The sequence below is a fragment of the Cyclopterus lumpus genome, chromosome 8 (assembly GCF_009769545.1).
Source record: "Cyclopterus lumpus isolate fCycLum1 chromosome 8, fCycLum1.pri, whole genome shotgun sequence".
NCBI classification, from domain to species: domain Eukaryota; kingdom Metazoa; phylum Chordata; class Actinopteri; order Perciformes; family Cyclopteridae; genus Cyclopterus; species Cyclopterus lumpus.
In genome coordinates, this window is record NC_046973.1 from 295,966 (window position 1) to 314,661 (window position 18,696).

The following is an 18,696-nucleotide window of genomic DNA, read 5'->3' on the forward strand; positions in this document are numbered from 1 at the left end:
TTCCTCTTTCTCCTCTCTCTCTCTTCTCCCCCCTCTCCCTTGACAGACTACTGTTCTCCAGTTGAGGACCTCTCCAGAACCCAACAGTTCGTCAGTAGGACTGTGAGGGATTTTAGTCTCCTTGGAATAACGTCAGAGTGAGACATCTTCCTTGTGTTTCCTACTCTGTGTGTGAAACTGCTCAGCTCAAACCACTTCCTGTTTCACATCAGAGAAAATAACTCATTATCAACCTGAAGGCTCGCAGTAACAGATTATATATATACATATATATATACATATATATATATATATATATATATACATACATATATATATATATATATATATATATATATATATATATATACACACAAATAATAGTAGTGTTAATACGACAGCAACAGTTCATAGGAGTATAACATGTAATACTACACTACAATAATACTACATCAACAGGACTGTTATCTGGATCGTGGTCCATGCCTACTACTCGTTATTCATAATTTCTGTCATATTCATTGAATGTTTATGTAACTCTGTTCATCTGGTCACATGACATCTATTCATCTGTCCATCCGGGGAGAGGGATCCTCCTCTGTTGCTCTCCTGAAGGTTTCTTCACTTTTTTTAATAATAATAATAATAATGCATTTTATTTATAAAGCACAGAATCTCAGAGTGCTATAGAGCCAGTAGATAGTTAAAAACATGGGATAGTGGATTTAGACGGTGGGCTGATAAAGGTCTTAAAACCATCAATCAATTATTTGACAGAACAGAACTCAAATCCTTTTCTCAGCTGCAAGAGCAATATACACTTCAAATGAGACACTATATTACAAACCATAAAGACAGACAGTTGGTCAGAAAAAACCTTAATGTAATGGAAGAATATTTCATTAGTATAGCAGAAAACTGCTTTCCAACTAAAAAACACATCTCCCACATAAAGAAGGCTTACAGCAAAATACATTGAACATCAAGGACAAGTGGGAATTGGAATTAAATGTTATAATTGAAGATAAAACATGGAAAGATCTGTGCAACACATGTCATAAAGGAATCAATAGCCAATTGTGGAAAGAATTTGATTGGAAATTAAAAATCAGATATTTCAATACACCTCTTAAAATCTCATCATATGTGAAGGTCCAGGGTCTGGGTTGGCCTCACGTGGTCAGGGAGACTGTCCCATAAGCAAAAGGTCTTTAAAGAGTCCAGGGTCTGGGTTGGCCTCACGTGGTCAGGGAGACTGTCCCATAAGCAAAAGGTCTTTAAAGAGTCCAGGGTCTGGGTTGGCCTCACGTGGTCAGGGAGACTGTCCCATAAGCAAAAGGTCTTTAAAGAGTCCAGGGTCTGGGTTGGCCTCACGTGGTCAGGGAGACTGTTCCATAAGCAAAAGGTCTTAAAGAGTCCAGGGTCTGGGTTGGCCTCAGGTGGTCAGGGAGACTGTTCCATAAGCAAAAGGTCTTTAAAGAGTCCAGGGTCTGGGTTGGCCTCAGGTGGTCAGGGAGACTGTCCCATAAGCAAAAGGTCTTTAAAGAGTCCAGGGTCTGGGTTGCCCTCACGTGGTCAGGGAGACTGTCCCATAAGCAAAAGGTCTTAAAGAGTCCAGGGTCTGGGTTGCCCTCAGGTGGTCAGGGAGACTGTTCCATAAGCAAAAGGTCTTAAAGAGTCCAGGGTCTGGGTTGGCCTCAGGTGGTCAGGGAGACTGTCCCATAAGCAAAAGGTCTTAAAGAGTCCAGGGTCTGGGTTGCCCTCACGTGGTCAGGGAGACTGTTCCATAAGCAAAAGGCCGGTCACTCATGGTACCTGGAGCAATCACTAGGGGGCAGCCTTTGGACCTGGTCCGGAGCTTGGTGTTGGGGACCCGGAGGAGCGAGCTGTTTGTGGATCTGAGGGTGCAGGTGGAGGTTTGGGGAGTAATGAGTTCTTGTAGGTACGGAGGTGCATGTCCATTTATGCATTTATGGGTAGAAATTGGTAGTCAATCCGGAATGAGACGGGGAGCCAGTGGAGTGAGTGGAGAACAGGTGTTATGAGCTCATACTTCTGGACTCTCATCAGGATCCTGGCAGCACTATTCCAGTTTCTGGATGTTCTTGCCAGTGATCCCAGTGAAGAGTGAATTACAGTAGTCCAGTCTAGAGGAGATGAAGGACGAGCTTCTCTGCATCCAAGGGGGTTAAAGTGTGCGGAGTTTGGAGATGTTTTTGAGGTGAAAGGAGGTTTTTCACAGGTATTTTATCTGGTCATTAAAGGTCAGGTGAGGGTCAAACCTAACTCGCAGATTAGTGACCGTCAAAGGTGAGATGAGTTATGGAGGATGACTGAACCTGGTGTGGAGTGCCAACAAGGAGGGCTTCGGTCAGTCCTGTTAGTACTACATCAACAGTACTATTAATACTACATCAACAGTAATATTAATACTACATCAACAGCACTGTTAATACTACATCAACAATACTGTTAATACTACATCAACAATACTGTTAGTACTACATCAACAATACTGTTAGTACTACATCACCAATACTGTTAGTACTACATCACCAATACTGTTAGTACTGCATCAACAGTAATATTAATACTACATCAACAATAGTTAGTACTACATCCACAGTACTGTTAGCACTACATCAACAGTAATAATACTACATCAACAGCACTGTCAGTACTACATCAACAATACTGTTAGTACTACATCAACAGTAATAATACTACATCAAGAGCACTGTTGATACTACATCAACAATACTGTTAGTACTACACCCACAGTCCTGTTAGTACTACATCAACAGTACTTCCTGGTGTACCGGTCTCTACAGAAGCTTCCAGACCTTCTTGGTGTACCGGTCTCTACAGAAGCTTCCAAACCTTCTTGGTATACCGGTCTCTACAGAAGCTTCCAAACCTTCTTGGTGTACCGGTCTCTACAGCAGCTTCCAAACCTTCTTGGTATACCGGTCTCTACAGAAGCTTCCAAACCTTCTTGGTGTACCGGTCTCTACAGAAGCTTCCAAACCTTCCTGGTGTACCGGTCTCTACAGAAGCTTCCAAACCTTCCTGGTGTACCGGTCTCTACAGAAGCTTCCAGACCTTCCTGGTGTACCGGTCTCTACAGAAGCTTCCAAACCTTCCTGGTGTACCGGTCTCTATAGAAGCTTCCAAACCTTCCTGGTGTACCGGTCTCTACAGAAGCTTCTAAACCTTCTTGGTATACCGGTCTCTACAGAAGCTTCCAAACCTTCTTGGTGTACCGGTCTCTACAGAAGCTTCCAAACCTTCTTGGTGTACCGGTCTCTACAGAAGCTTCTAAACCTTCCTGGTGTACCGGTCTCTACAGAAGCTTCCAGACCTTCCTGGTGTACCGGTCTCTACAGAAGCTTCCAGACCTTCTTGGTGTACCGGTCTCTACAGAAGCTTCCAGACCTTCTTGGTGTACCGGTCTCTACAGAAGCTTCCAGACCTTCTTGGTGTACCGGTCTCTACAGAAGCTTCCAAACCTTCCTGGTGTACCGGTCTCTACAGAAGCTTCCAAACCTTCCTGGTGTACCGGTCTCTACAGAAGCTTCTAAACCTTCTTGGTGTACCGGTCTCTACAGAAGCTTCCAAACCTTCCTGGTGTACCGGTCTCTACAGAAGCTTCCAGACCTTCTTGGTGTACCGGTCTCTACAGAAGCTTCCAGACCTTCTTGGTGTACCGGTCTCTACAGAAGCTTCCAAACCTTCTTGGTGTACCGGTCTCTACAGAAGCTTCCAGACCTTCTTGGTGTACCGGTCTCTACAGAAGCTTCCAAACCTTCCTGGTGTACCGGTCTCTACAGAAGCTTCCAGACCTTCTTGGTGTACCGGTCTCTACAGAAGCTTCCAGACCTTCTTGGTGTACCGGTCTCTACAGAAGCTTCCAAACCTTCTTGGTGTACCGGTCTCTACAGAAGCTTCCAGACCTTCTTGGTGTACCGGTCTCTACAGAAGCTTCCAGACCTTCTTGGTGTACCGGTCTCTACAGAAGCTTCCAAACCTTCTTGGTGTACCGGTCTCTACAGAAGCTTCCTGTGCTGGTTCCCTTTCAGCCAGTCTGTTGTCTTCTTAAGTCCGGTTGATCTGGGTCCAGTTGTTCTACCTGTAGTTTCTCCGCCAAAGTTCTTCTCTCAAACGGGTCTTGGAGGAGAGATTTTAGCGGGTCGGGTCTTCTTGGAAGAGAAGTGCTCGTGCTCGCTGGTTGGCTAAATTGTGTATCACTCATTTATATCTTTAATCACTAATTGGCAAAACTGCTTCTTAGACCCGCCTCTTCTGGGCCAAAACGATTCGGCCTCAGCGGAAATGAGACATGCAGACAGGTAGAGAGGATGTGCAGGAAAACCATATATTTTGCACAGATATCCTATTTTACAAATATTACTGGGTATATTCCATATTTCCAAAACACAAATATTGACAACTTGTATAATTTATAAATATAATTAATATATATATAATTTTTGTATACTTTTTTGGCTCAAGGTGGGTGGGGCCAGGCCCCGTGGCCCTCTATTGGCCAGCCACCACTGCTAATAATCCAGTGTATTCCTTACTGTAACCAACAGCTTCAGATTTTTTTGTAGATCAGATTCATATTTATTTATTTTTCAGCTGTACTTTAAATGAAAGAATAATAATGAAAACTGAAAGATTATGTTTCTTTATATTTAAGTTTTAATATAATCACAGTAAGATAAACTTCATCACTGGTTGCTCGGGGCGACCGGGTTCCAGGGCTGTTTCCGAGGAGCTCCGTCTTTATCGTTCTTCCCCAGAGGGTTCAGGTGGCAGCTCAAGACCAGGTCCCTGTAGGACACAGACACACACTCTGAGCCTGCTACTCTGTCAAGGACCTGGAGGGAGTTCCCGGACTTGGAGGGCATCAGGACCTGGACCTACCTGAACTGACTGTAGGAGACTCCCTGGCTGACGGCTCTCAGTTTCGCCTGGTTCTCTCTCTGGTGGCGCCGCTCAGACTGGACCGCCGCCTGCAGCTCGTTCTCCAACACCGAGAAGTCGATGACATCATGCTCTGATCTCGCCATGACCTGATGACGTCATAAAGGTTCAGGTATATCAGTGTAGAACTACTCTGTTAGTAGTAAAAGTACTAATACCACAGTGTAGAACTACTGTTAGAAGTTAAAGTACTAATACCACAGTGTAGAACTACTGTTAGTAGTAAAAGTACTAATACCACAGTGTAGACCTACTGTTAGAAGTTAAAGTACTAATACCACAGTGTAGACCTACTGTTAGAAGTTAAAGTACTAATACCACAGTGTAGACCTACTGTTAGACGTTAAAATACTAATACCACAGTGTAGACCTACTGTTAGAAGTTAAAGTACTAATACCACAGTGTAGACCTACTGTTAGAAGTTAAAGTACTAATACCACAGTGTAGACCTACTCTGTTAGAAGTTAAAGTACTAATACCACAGTGTAGAACTACTCTGTTAGTAGTAAAAGTACTAATACCACAGTGTAGACCTACTGTTAGAAGTTAAAGTACTAATACCACAGTGTAGAACTACTCTGTTAGTAGTAAAAGTACTAATACCACAGTGTAGACCTACTGTTAGTAGTAAAAGTACTAATACCACAGTGTAGACCTACTGTTAGTAGTTAAAGTACTAATACCACAGTGTAGACCTACTGTTAGAAGTTAAAGTACTAATACCACAGTGTAGAACTACTCTGTTAGTAGTTAAAGTACTAATACCACAGTGTAGACCTACTGTTAGAAGTTAAAGTACTAATACCACAGTGTAGACCTACTCTGTTAGAAGTTAAAGTACTAATACCACAGTGTAGAACTACTCTGTTAGTAGTTAAAGTACTAATACCACAGTGTAGCCCTACTGTTAGTAGTTAAAGTACTAATACCACAGTGTAGACCTACTGTTAGTAGTTAAAGTACTAATACCACAGTGTAGACCTACTGTTAGTAGTTAAAGTACTAATACCACAGTGTAGACCTACTGTTAGAAGTTAAAGTACTAATACCACAGTGTAGAAGTACTGTTAGAAGTTAAAGTACTAATACCACAGTGTAGAAGTACTGTTAGTAGTTAAAGTACTAATACCACAGTGTAGAAGTACTGTTAGAAGTTAAAGTACTAATACCACAGTGTAGACCTACTGTTAGAAGTTAAAGTACTAATACCACAGTGTAGACCTACTGTTAGAAGTTAAAGTACTAATACCACAGTGTAGACCTACTGTTAGAAGTTAAAGTACTAATACCACAGTGTAGAACTACTCTGTTAGTAGTTAAAGTACTAATACCACAGTGTAGACCTACTGTTAGAAGTTAAAGTACTAATACCACAGTGTAGACCTACTGTTAGAAGTTAAAGTACTAATACCACAGTGTAGAACTACTGTTAGAAGTTAAAGTACTAATACCACAGTGTAGACCTACTGTTAGAAGTTAAAGTACTAATACCACAGTGAATACCTACTGTTAGAAGTTAAAGTACTAATACCACAGTGTAGACCTACTGTTAGAAGTTAAAGTACTAATACCACAGTGTAGAACTACTGTTAGTAGTTAAAGTACTAATACCACAGTGTAGAACTACTCTGTTAGTAGTTAAAGTACTAATACCACAGTGTAGCCCTACTGTTAGTAGTTAAAGTACTAATACCACAGTGTAGACCTACTGTTAGTAGTTAAAGTACTAATACCACAGTGTAGACCTACTGTTAGTAGTTAAAGTACTAATACCACAGTGTAGACCTACTGTTAGTAGTTAAAGTACTAATACCACAGTGTAGACCTACTGTTAGTAGTTAAAGTACTAATACCACAGTGTAGACCTACTGTTAGAAGTTAAAGTACTAATACCACAGTGTAGACCTACTGTTAGAAGTTAAAGTACTAATACCACAGTGTAGAAGTACTGTTAGTAGTTAAAGTACTAATACCACAGTGTAGACCTACTGTTAGAAGTTAAAGTACTAATACCACAGTGTAGAAGTACTGTTAGTAGTTAAAGTACTAATACCACAGTGTAGAAGTACTGTTAGTAGTTAAAGTACTAATACCACAGTGTAGAAATACTGTTAGAAGTTAAAGTACTAATACCACAGTGTAGACCTACTGTTAGTAGTTAAAGTACTAATACCACAGTGTAGACCTACTGTTAGAAGTTAAAGTACTAATACCACAGTGTAGAAGTACTGTTAGTAGTTAAAGTACTAATACCACAGTGTAGACCTACTGTTAGAAGTTAAAGTACTAATACCACAGTGTAGAAGTACTGTTAGTAGTTAAAGTACTAATACCACAGTGTAGAAGTACTGTTAGAAGTTAAAGTACTAATACCACAGTGTAGACCTACTGTTAGAAGTTAAAGTACTAATACCACAGTGTAGACCTACTGTTAGTAGTTAAAGTACTAATACCACAGTGTAGACCTACTGTTAGAAGTTAAAGTACTAATACCACAGTGTAGAAGTACTGTTAGTAGTTAAAGTACTAATACCACAGTGTAGAAGTACTGTTAGAAGTTAAAGTACTAATACCACAGTGTAGAAGTACTGTTAGTAGTTAAAGTACTAATACCACAGTGTAGAAGTACTGTTAGTAGTTAAAGTACTAATACCACAGTGTAGAAGTACTGTTAGAAGTTAAAGTACTAATACCACAGTGTAGACCTACTGTTAGAAGTTAAAGTACTAATACCACAGTGTAGAAGTACTGTTAGTAGTTAAAGTACTAATACCACAGTGTAGAAGTACTGTTAGAAGTTAAAGTACTAATACCACAGTGTAGAAGTACTGTTAGAAGTTAAAGTACTAATACCACAGTGTAGAAGTACTGTTAGTAGTTAAAGTACTAATACCACAGTGTAGAAGTACTGTTAGTAGTTAAAGTACTAATACCACAGTGTAGAAGTACTGTTAGAAGTTAAAGTACTAATACCACAGTGTAGAAGCTCACCGGAAGCAGGTGAAGGGTCCTCGTGGATCAGAAACAACAAACCGTCTCCTTGGCAACGGGATGACGGACGGGTCGGCGCACTACGTTACATGTATGAAGTATATCATATGATGATGAGGTGAACAGCTGTTCTTTGTTGTGGACTGTTCCTGCCACTGAGGTGAACTCTTGAGCTTCAGGAGACTCATTTAGACCAAAGAGAACCTCTGAAGGAGGTGGAGGATCTAAGCGGTCTCACCTCCGGGTCGGCTCGGTTGGCGGTGACGTCAGACGGATGTGGACCGGGTTAAACCGCTCCTTGTTTCTTCTTCTATCTTTCTGGGGTTTGGCAGCTGAGTGCTGCCGCCGCTGGAGAAGGAGGAACTACACCCTTCTCCTTCTTGTCCCGTTCAATGTGGGGGACTCATGCCACCACCTGCTGGACCATGGGGGCAACATCCGTTTGTGGAAGTGGTTTTATGTAAAAAGAACCCTGTTGAACCTGTTTGATCTAAATCAATGGACTTCTATACAACCAGAGGAGTCGTCCCCTGGTGGTCAGTAGAGAGAATGCAGCTTTACCACATGAAGCATTGACTTCTATACAACCAGAGGAGTCGCCCCCTGGTAGTCAGTGGAGAGAATGCAGCTTTAACACATGACGCATGGACTTCTAGACAACCAGAGGAGTCACCGCCTGGTGGTCAGGAGAGAGAATGCAGCTTTAACACATGAAGCATAGACTTCTATACAACCAGAGGAGTCGCCCCCTGGTGGTCAGGAGAGAGAATGCAGCTTTAACACATGAAGCATAGACTTCTATACAACCAGAGGAGTCGTCCCCTGGTGGTCAGGAGAGAAAATGCAGCTTTACCACATGAAGCATAGACTTCTATACAACCAGAGGAGCCGCCCCTGGTGGTCAGGAGAGAGAATGCAGCTTTAACACATGAAGCATAGACTTCTATACAACCAGAGGAGTCGCCCCCTGGTGGTCAGGAGAGAGAATGCAGCTTTAACACATGAAGCATAGACTTCTATACAACCAGAGGAGTCGCCCCCTGGTGGTGAGTAGAGATAATGCAGTTTTAACATGTGAATCTTTAACTTCACTTTAAAGAACCAAATGTTTTCAACTGGTCTGTTCTTTAGGAATCAGTTTACCACTGAAGACTCCTGGAGGTGTGAAGGTCCGCAGTGGTTCTAAACGTACAAAACAAACACAAGCAGCTAATAAACGGGGAGAAATTACGTAAACATGTCGATTAATAAAACTATTTTTTCCCTCCGCAGGTCTTTTGCCCTTAAACACCTGTAAAAATATTCTCCAAATATCTGTCTCTGTCCGTCCGTTAGTTATATGATGACACGGACCCACCTGCATCCTACGTCACTCCTCATCATATCCGGGCAGTGTATTGTTCTTCAACCAGCTGTGAGTGAGACTGGTTAAAAAATCCTTGCGACCACGGATCAGTTTCATTTGATTTAATCCGTTCATCTTCCATGTTTAATTTGTTCTATATCTGTAATACATATAAACTCAATACTATAAAACATACAGCATTTTACAGATTATAATTTCTAAAATTCACCTGACAATAAAAATGTTCCTCTAAAATCCATCCCTTATAACACATTAATAGTCTGCTTTTCTGTCTTTAATAACTTGTGGAGTCCCTCAGCGAAACGTCCTGGGTCCTCTGAACTTTCTATTAAAGTGTATTCATATTTAAAGAAACACTGTAATTAATCCTCTTGCTCCTTCTTAAACTGATAGGTGTAGTATGTGTTTAGCCTAGCATAGCACAAAGACTTCCTGTTTTCATATCATGTCCATCCTGCGACAAAGGGCTTCTTCTTCTCTGGTGTTATTTTGTATCTCTTTTGGAAACAACACTTAAATGTACATGATTTGGATCCAGTGTTTAATAAGAAGATGTCATATTCATTTAAAACTGAAGGAAACTTTGCGTCAACAAATATGGGAAAATTACTTTTCTGTGCATAACTGCTGGTGATTGTATTGATCAGTACTGGGAACATCAGCTCCTCCTGAATTACTGAGACGTTATAAACATGGACAGACCATAAGGACAGGGAGGAGATTCCTCATTTCGGCCTATTGGCTGAAGGGTATCAAAAGTATGGACACAGAAGAGCTCCCTTTGGCATATCTTCCTTTCAGGTGTTTTAAATGGATTGTGATTGGTTGGTTCTTCTCCTGCCATTCCAGTTGAATCCTGTGCACTCTGACGTCGGTCCTTCAGACCCAAAGTTCAAACCAAGTTGCACTCTGCATCGGTAGAAGTGTGCAGGTAGGACAGAGAGGACAATAAGGAAAGAGAGGACATAGAGGACAGAAAGGACAATAAGGACAGAGAAGACAATATGGACAGAGAGGACAGAACGGACAATAAGGACAATACGGACAGAGAGGACAATAAGGCCATAGAGGACAATACGGACAGAGAGGACAATAAGGACAATACGGACAGAGAGGACAATAAGGCCATAGAGGACAATACGGACAGAGAGGACAATAAGGACAATACGGACAGAGAGGACAATACGGACAGAGAGGACAATAAGGCCATAGAGGACAATATGGACAGAGAGGACAATAAGGACAGAGAGGACAATAAGGACAATACGGACAGAGAGGACAATAAGGACAATACGGACAGAGAGGACAATAAGGCCAATACGGACAGAGAGGACAATAAGGACAATACGGACAGAGAGGACAATAAGGACAATACGGACAGAGAGGACAATAAGGCCATAGAGGACAATACGGACAGAGAGGACAATAAGGACAGAGAGGACAATAAGGACAATACGGACAGAGAGGATAATAAGGACAGAGAGGATAATAAGGACAGAGAGGACAATAAGGACAGAGAGGACAGAGAGGACAATAAGGACAGAGAAGACAGAGAGGACAATAAGGCCATAGAGGACAATACGGACAGAGAGGACAATAAGGACAGAGAGGTCAGAAAGGACAGAGAGGACAGTCTGATCAAAAAACAGCTAGAACCTCAGCATCGAGGCATCACTGGCTGGTTGGGTTCAGGAAGTCGAGAACAACATTTGAGGTTCTACAGAAATTGTGTAAATCTTGTTTTGTGTACGATGTTTCTTTGGTTCTGAAGAGTTTTTTTCTTGGCTGATTAGTTCTGTTAATTAACTCCTGAGACCTTTGAATACCTGGAACTTTCCTTAAAAACCGCGCAGCACATGCAGAATCCCTGGAGACGGATGGGTCCTGAAGGTTCAAAGTTGTGAAGATTCTTGAGAGGTTTCATGTGTTTTTCAGTTGCAAAGCGCCGACGATCTGTTGGTCTGTTGTGATATTCCAACTTGTCTCTTAGAACCGCTGGCTTAGGTGGTTCCATCTGGGTCAGATGATGGTTGGTGGCAGAGTTCTATAATGTTCCAAAAGGATCTGGAACCTGTTTGGATAGTTCTCTATCTCCAAGTGAGATGTTGGGTTCTGGGTTGTATTCATGTGCCAAGTAGATGTGTTTTGTTTGGTCTGTTGTCTTGAAAGCAAAGTGGAGGTGCTGGTTAAGGTTTCAGAACCAGTCCAGGGTTCTAGGTGGTTTCATTCAGGGTCTGACTGTTATAAAAGACCTGGTGATCCTGTTATGAGAGCATTATGTCCTTAACATGTTCAACACCCCTTGAATTTAAATGTCAACCCAATTTTAAAAAGGAGGAGGTGATTTTTGGGTCCAAAGAGTTCTAAAAGTTTTTGGGACAGTTGTTCCTCAAAGTGAGATATTGAGTTTGTTTAAGGTACCTCAGTAAGTAAGTTTTGTTTGGTCTGTTGCCTTGAAAGGTTCCAAGGTTCTACATACTTCCATAAATTCTGATGACCATGCTTTTATAAAACTCGGAACAGATTTACTATAAAATGGATTATGTGGTTTGTTTAAGTTGCTGTTGGTCTTTTGCATTATAACATGGCTCACGTTTAAGATAACGAAACCAGTCCAGCGTTCTAGACAGTTCCACTCCCTTTCAGGTGCAGTAGTTAGAGAGGTACCCGGTGAAGCCAGCTGGTTCCACTTGTAATCCCCAGTCATGGTTTTTGGTCCTGATGTATGGAGGGGCCAAGAAAATATGTTCTAGGTGGTTCCACTCAAGATCTACTTGGATAGTTTAAGGCACAGCCGTTAGAAAGAGGCCAGCACATTCCAGCAAGCACATTCCAGGTTCAAACTCCGGGGAACTTGGATCAGAGAGGAGGAGATGATTAGGTTCAAAGGTTGAAAAGGTTCTCCGACACGTTAGAAGTCTTTCAGCAGGTTTCCTGATGTTTGGAGGGCTTCCAGGAGGTCTTACAGTCAGAGGAACTCCAGGAAGTCCCCCCTACCGCTGGGAGAAGACGGCATGGAACTCTTTGAGCATGAGCTCCACTATCTGACTCTGGAACACCATGTGGATCGTCATGTTGGAGGACTCGGTCTGAGGGCGGAGCAACGTGGGGCCAAACACAATGCCGACGCTCTGGAACGACATCCTGTTGGACTCCTTGTGCTCGATCACCCTGCAGAGACAGACCCGGCAACATAAGTTCCTGTTTCAGGGGGAACCAGATTCACAGGTAGAGGTCAGAAAAGGTGAGCAGTCTTTCTCACCTGCGCAGGTGTTTGAACAGCAGCTCCATGGTGTCGTGGTTCGGCAGAGGCAGAGAGCTAACCAGGTCCTTCATGTAGGAGACTTTCTGGCTGTAGTCCTGAACCTCTGTAGGGACATAAGCACACATACTGGTACTGGTTTACATGTCCCCTGGTCTTACTGGTTTAAATGTCCCCTGGTCTTACTGATTTAAATGTCCTGTGGTCTTAGTGGTTTAAATGTCCCTTGGTCTTAGTGGTTTAAATGTCCCGTGGTCTTAGTGGTTTAAATGTCCCTTGGTCTTAGTGGTTTAAATGTCCCATGGTCTTAGTGGTTTAAATGTCCCTTGGTCTTAGTGGTTTAAATTTCCCATGGTCTTAGTGGTTTAAATGTCCCTTGGTCTTAGTGGTGTAAATGTCCCTTGGTCTTAGTGGTTTAAATGTCCCATGGTCTTAGTGGTTTAAATGTCCCTTGGTCTTAGTGGTTTAAATTTCCCATGGTCTTAGTGGTTTAAATGTCCCCTGGTCTTAGTGGTGTAAATGTCCAGTGTTCTTACTGGTTTAAATATCCCGTGGTCTTAGTGGTTTAAATGTCCCACAATCTTAGAGGTCTTAATCATCATCTCTCTCTTCCGGTAAGCGTATTGCATCACTTCCTGTTGCCAGCTTAGCAGCTAGCAATGTCTTCCTCTCCCCCTCCTTCTCCCTCTTGCTCAGAGTGTCTCATGTAGAGCTATTCCTCTGTCTCCCTTAATGATAACGGTACATGCAACAAGTGTAGTTCATTTGCTAGGTTGGAGGCAGTTCTAAGTGGGTTAGATGCACGGCTCCGCACCATCGAAGCTCAGACAGTTACGCTAGTTAGCTCGCCACCCCCCATAGCCGGCGCGGGGCCTTTAGCTTTAGCCTCTGTTAGCTGTCCCCCGGCAGCCCCCGAGCAGCCGGATGGCTGGGTGACTGTTCGAAGGGGTTTTAAGTCTAAACAGAAGCCCACTGAGCACTGCCAACCTCTTCACGTTTCGAACCAGTTTTCCCCACTCAGCGACGCACCCGCTGAGAAACCCACTCTGGTTATAGGTAGCTCCATAGTCAGAAACGTGAAGATAGGGAAGCCAGGGACCAAAGTCATATGCATCCCGGGGGCCAGAGCGGGCGACATTGAATCTTGTTTAAAACTGCTGGCTAAAGATGAGCGTAGTTACAGTAAGATTATAATACACGCCGGCGGTAATGACTCCCGACTGCGGCGGTCGGAGGTCACTAAAATTAATGTGGAATCGGTGTGTACTTATGCCAAGACAATGTCGGACACCGTAGTTTTCTCTGGCCCTCTCCCCAATCTGATCAATGATGACATGTATAGCCGCATGTCGTCATTCAACCGCTGGTTGTCCAGGTGGTGCCCAGCAAACAATGTGGGCTACATAGATAACTGGAGGACTTTCTGGGGAAAGCCTGATCTGATGAGTCCAGACGGCATTCATCCCACTTGGGATGGAGCGCGTCTCATTTCTGCGAACATGGCGAAGTTGATTAGCGGACTTAATCCATGATCCAGAGTTCAGATCAGGAAGCAGAAGCAGAGTTGTAGTCTTCCACCCTTCTCTGCTCTTCCATTCGAGCAGTTACCCACCCTTAAGCTTAACTCTATAGAGACTGTGTCTGTCCCACGGCCACTTAAATTAATTAAATCAAAAGTAACCAGAAGAGGAGTCATACAAAATAACCTCATAAAGGTTAACATCACTACTGCCACAGTGCAACAAAAGAAGATAATTAAATGTGGACTCCTAAATATTAGATCTCTGTCATCTAAAGCTGTATTAGTAAATGATTTAATATCAGACAATCACATTGATTTATTGTGTCTTACTGAAACCTGGCTGAGGCATGACGAATATGTCAACCTAAATGAATCAACTCCTCCAAGTCATATTAATACTCACATTCCTCGAGGCACCGGCCGAGGAGGTGGAGTAGCAGCCATCTTTGACTCAAGTCTATTAATGAATCCTAAACCTAAACTAAACTACAACTCATTTGAAAGCCTTGTTCTTAGTCTTTCACATCCAACCTGGAAAACATTACAGCCAATTATATTTGTTATACTGTACCGGCCACCAGGTCCATATTCAGAATTTATATCTGAATTTTCTGAGTGTTTATCAAGTTTAGTCCTTAAAACTGATAAGGTTATTATTGTAGGAGATTTTAATATTCATGTGGATATTGACAATGATTGCCTTAGTACTGCATTTATCTCATTGTTGGACTCGATTGGCTTCTGTCAGAGAGTACAGAAACCCACTCACTGCTTTGGCCACACCCTCGACCTTGTTCTTACATATGGCATTGACATTGAGCATTTGGAGGTCTTCCCACAGAACCCTCTTCTGTCAGACCATTACCTCATAACTTTTGAGTTTATACTCCCCGAGTATACACCGTTAGTCAAAAGTTTCTACACCAGATGTCTAACTGACAGTGCTGTAGCTAAATTTATAGAAGCGATTCCTTCTGCATTTGATTCAATACCACGTCTCAATGTGACGGAGGACTCCTGTGCTAACTTTAGTCCGTCCCAGATTGATCATATTGTCGATAGTGCTACAGGCTCACTGAGAATGACACTAGACTTGATAGCCCCACTGAAGAAAAAGACAGTGAGGCAAAGGAGGTTTGCTCCCTGGTATAACCCTCAGACCCGCAACCTAAAGCAAACTTCACGAAAGCTTGAAAGCATATGGCGTTCCACCAATCTGGAAGAATCACGCTTAGTTTGGCGAGATAGTCTTAAAACATATAAAAAGGCTCTCCGTAATGCCAGAGCAGCCTATTACTCATCAATAATAGAGAAAAATAAGAACAACCCCAGGGTTCTCTTTAGCACTGTAGCCAGGCTGACAGAGAGTCACAGCTCTGTGGAGCCGTGTATTCCTATAGACCTCAGTAGTAATGACTTCATGAACTTCTTCAATGAAAAGATTTTAACTATTAGAGGCAAGATTGATGCTCTCTTGCCCTTAACTACTACCGATCTGTCATCAGGAGGAGTGGCCTTGGAAACGGCTGTATGCCCTGGTGTATATTTGGATAGCTTTTCTCCCATTAACCTAGACCAATTGTCCTCAATGGTTTCTACTTCTAAACCGTCTACCTGTCTCTTAGACCCCATCCCAACGAGGCTGCTTAAAGACGTGTTGCCTTTAATTGGCACCTCTCTGCTGGATATTGTTAATGTGTCTTTGCTAACAGGCCATGTAACACATTCCTTCAAAGTAGCTGTAATTAAACCTCTCCTGAAAAAGCCCACTCTTAATCCAGAGGTGTTGGCTAACTACAGACCGATCTCTAACCTTCCCTTCCTCTCTAAGATCCTTGAGAAAGTAGTCGCAAATCAGTTGTGCGACTTCCTACATCAGAATAGTTTATTTGAGGAGTTTCAGTCAGGATTTAGAAAACACCACAGCACAGAGACAGCACTGGTGAAAATTACAAATGACCTCCTAATTGCATCAGATAAAGGACTCATCTCCGTACTGGTATTATTAGACCTTAGTGCTGCGTTCGACACCATTGATCATGACATCCTATTACAGAGACTGGATCAGTCGATTGGCATTTCAGGTACCGCACTAAGTTGGTTTAAATCCTATTTATCAGATCGATCTCAATTTGTATTTGTAAACGATGAAGCCTCAATGACCACCAACGTTAATCAAGGAGTTCCACAAGGTTCTGTGCTTGGACCAATTTTATTTACCTTATATATGCTTCCTTTGGGCAATATTATCAGGAAACACTGCATAAACTTTCATTGCTATGCAGACGATACTCAATTATATCTATCGATCAAACCAGAGGAGACCAACCAGCTCGCTAAAATTCAAGAATGTCTTAAAGACATAAAAACATGGATGACCTGCAACTTCCTGATGTTAAACTCAGACAAAACTGAAGTTATTTTACTCAGCCCTGAACACCTCAGAGATCAATTATCTGGTGATGTGGTTTCTGTAGATGGCATTTCCCTCGCATCCAACACCACTGTAAAGAATCTAGGCGTTATCTTTGACCGAGACTTGTCCTTTAACTCCACGTTAAGCAAATCTCAAGGATTGCATTTTTTCATCTACGTAACATTTCAAAAATCAGGCACATCTTGTCTCAAAAAGATGCAGAAAAGCTGGTTCACGCGTTTGTTACTTCCAGACTAGATTACTGCAACTCCTTATTATCAGGCTGCCCTAATAAGTCTCTTAAATCCCTCCAGTTGATCCAGAATGCTGCAGCTCGTGTACTTACAAAAACTAAGAAAAGAGATCACATTACTCCTGTATTAGCTGCGCTGCACTGGCTCCCTGTAAAATCAAGAATCACATTTAAAATTCTTCTCCTCACCTACAAAGCCTTGATTGGTGATGCACCATCATATCTTAAGGAGCTTGTAGTACCATATTGCCCCACTAGAGAGCTGCGCTCACTAAATGCGGGGCTACTTGTGGTTCCTAGAGTCCTAAAAAGTAGGATGGGAGCAAGAGCCTTCAGTTATCAAGCTCCTCTTTTATGGAACCAGCTTCCACTTTCAGTCCGGGAGGCAGACACAGTCACCTCATTCAAGAATAGACTTAAGACTTTCCTGTTTGATAGTGCTTATAGTTAGGGCTGAATCAGGTTTGCCCTGGTCGAGCCCCTTGATATGCTGCTATAGGCTTATAGGCTGCTGGGGGATGTTTTAGGATACACTGAGCACCTCTCTCCTCTTCTCTCTCTCCTTATGGATACATTTACATCTCTCCATTGCACCTTATTAACTCTGCTTCCTCCCCGGAGTCGTTGTGACTTCACGTCTCATAGGGTCCATTGGACCTGGAGATGTCTGATGCCTGGTGAGCCGGCCTCCCACCTTGGCCCTGCTGATGCCCCGCCCCCTCCTCTCTACCTCCTTCTGTTTCATGGATTGGAGTTCCATTCATACATTGTCATATTCATGTAATGTGTTTATGTAACTTTGTAAATGCTGTTCATTCTGTACACATGACATCTATTGCTTCTGTCCATCCGGGGAGAGGGATCCTCCTCTGTTGCTCTCCTGAAGGTTTCTTCCCTTTTTTCCCTGTGAAAGGTTATTTTTGGGGAGTTTTTCCTGATTCGATGTGAGGTCCTGGGACAGGGATGTCGTATGTGTACAGATTGTAAAGCCCTCTGAGGCAAATTTGTAATTTGTGATATTGGGCTATACAAAATAAACTGAATTGAATTGAATGTCGGACACCGTAGTTTTCTCTGGCCCTCTCCCCAATCTGATCAATGATGACATGTATAGCCGCATGTCGTCATTCAACCGCTGGTTGTCCAGGTGGTGCCCAGCAAACAATGTGGGCTACATAGATAACTGGCAGACTTTCTGGGGAAAGCCTGATCTGATGAGTCGAGACGGCATTCATCCCACTTGGGATGGAGCGCGTCTCATTTCTGCTCATTTCTGCGAACAGACTTAATCCATGACCCAGAGTTCAGATCAGGAAGCAGAAGCAGAGTTGTAGTCTTCCACCCTTCTCTGCACTTCCATTGGAGCAGTTACCCACCCTTAACCTTAACTCTTACTGAAACCTGGCTGAGCCATGAAGAATATGTCAGCCTAAATGAATCAACTCCTCCAAGTCATATTAATACTCACATTCCTCGAGGCACCGGCCGAGAAGGTGGAGTAGCAGCCATCTTTGACTCAAGCCTATTAATGAATCCTAAACCTAAACTAAACTACAACTCATTTGAAAGCCTTGTTCTTAGTCTTTCACATCCAACCTGGAAAACATTACAGCCAATTATATTTGTTATACTGTACCGGCCACCAGGTCCATATTCAGAATTTATATCTGAATGTTCAGAGTTTATATCAAGTTTAGTCCTTAAAACTGATAAGGTTATTATTGTAGGAGATTTTAATATTCATGTGGATGTTGATAATGATTGCCTTAGTACTGCATTTATCTCATTGTTGGACTCGATTGGCTTCTGTCAGAGAGTACAGAAACCCACTCACTGCTTTGGCCACACCCTCCACCTTGTTCTTGCATATGGCATTGACATTGAGCATTTGGAGGTCTTGCCACAGAACCCTCTTCT

The 18,696-nt window shown here is 42.6% G+C and overlaps 2 protein-coding genes across 13 annotated transcripts in view; both read right to left on the reverse strand.

Annotated features, from left to right (window-relative positions):
- Positions 1 to 4,333: 4,333 nt before the first annotated feature.
- ccdc103 (coiled-coil domain containing 103) lies at positions 4,334 to 8,302 on the reverse strand. Of its 2 annotated transcripts, none has more exons than XM_034540516.1 (3): positions 8,199 to 8,302; positions 4,909 to 5,057; positions 4,334 to 4,815 (listed from the first exon to the last, which is right to left on the reverse strand). In XM_034540516.1, exons 2-3 carry the CDS (start codon positions 5,052 to 5,054, stop codon positions 4,713 to 4,715), a joined length of 249 nt encoding a protein of 82 aa, XP_034396407.1. In that variant the 5' UTR covers positions 5,055 to 5,057; positions 8,199 to 8,302; the 3' UTR covers positions 4,334 to 4,712. The 2 variants fall into 2 exon arrangements, with proteins under 2 accessions (XP_034396407.1, XP_034396406.1); XM_034540515.1 differs by having other exon boundaries at positions 4,654 to 4,815; positions 7,961 to 8,271.
- Positions 8,303 to 9,850: 1,548 nt separating this feature from the next.
- Positions 9,851 to 18,696, reverse strand: part of arhgap27l (Rho GTPase activating protein 27, like) — a 70,159-nt gene continuing 61,313 nt past the window's right edge. For all 11 annotated transcript variants that reach the window (XM_034540509.1, XM_034540506.1, XM_034540510.1 and 8 more), the window contains 2 exons: positions 12,589 to 12,694; positions 9,851 to 12,497 (listed from right to left, as the gene is read on the reverse strand). In XM_034540509.1, coding sequence (XP_034396400.1) covers positions 12,320 to 12,497; positions 12,589 to 12,694 — 284 coding nt within the window. In that variant the 3' untranslated portion in view covers positions 9,851 to 12,319. The remainder of the gene's footprint in view (positions 12,498 to 12,588; positions 12,695 to 18,696) is intronic.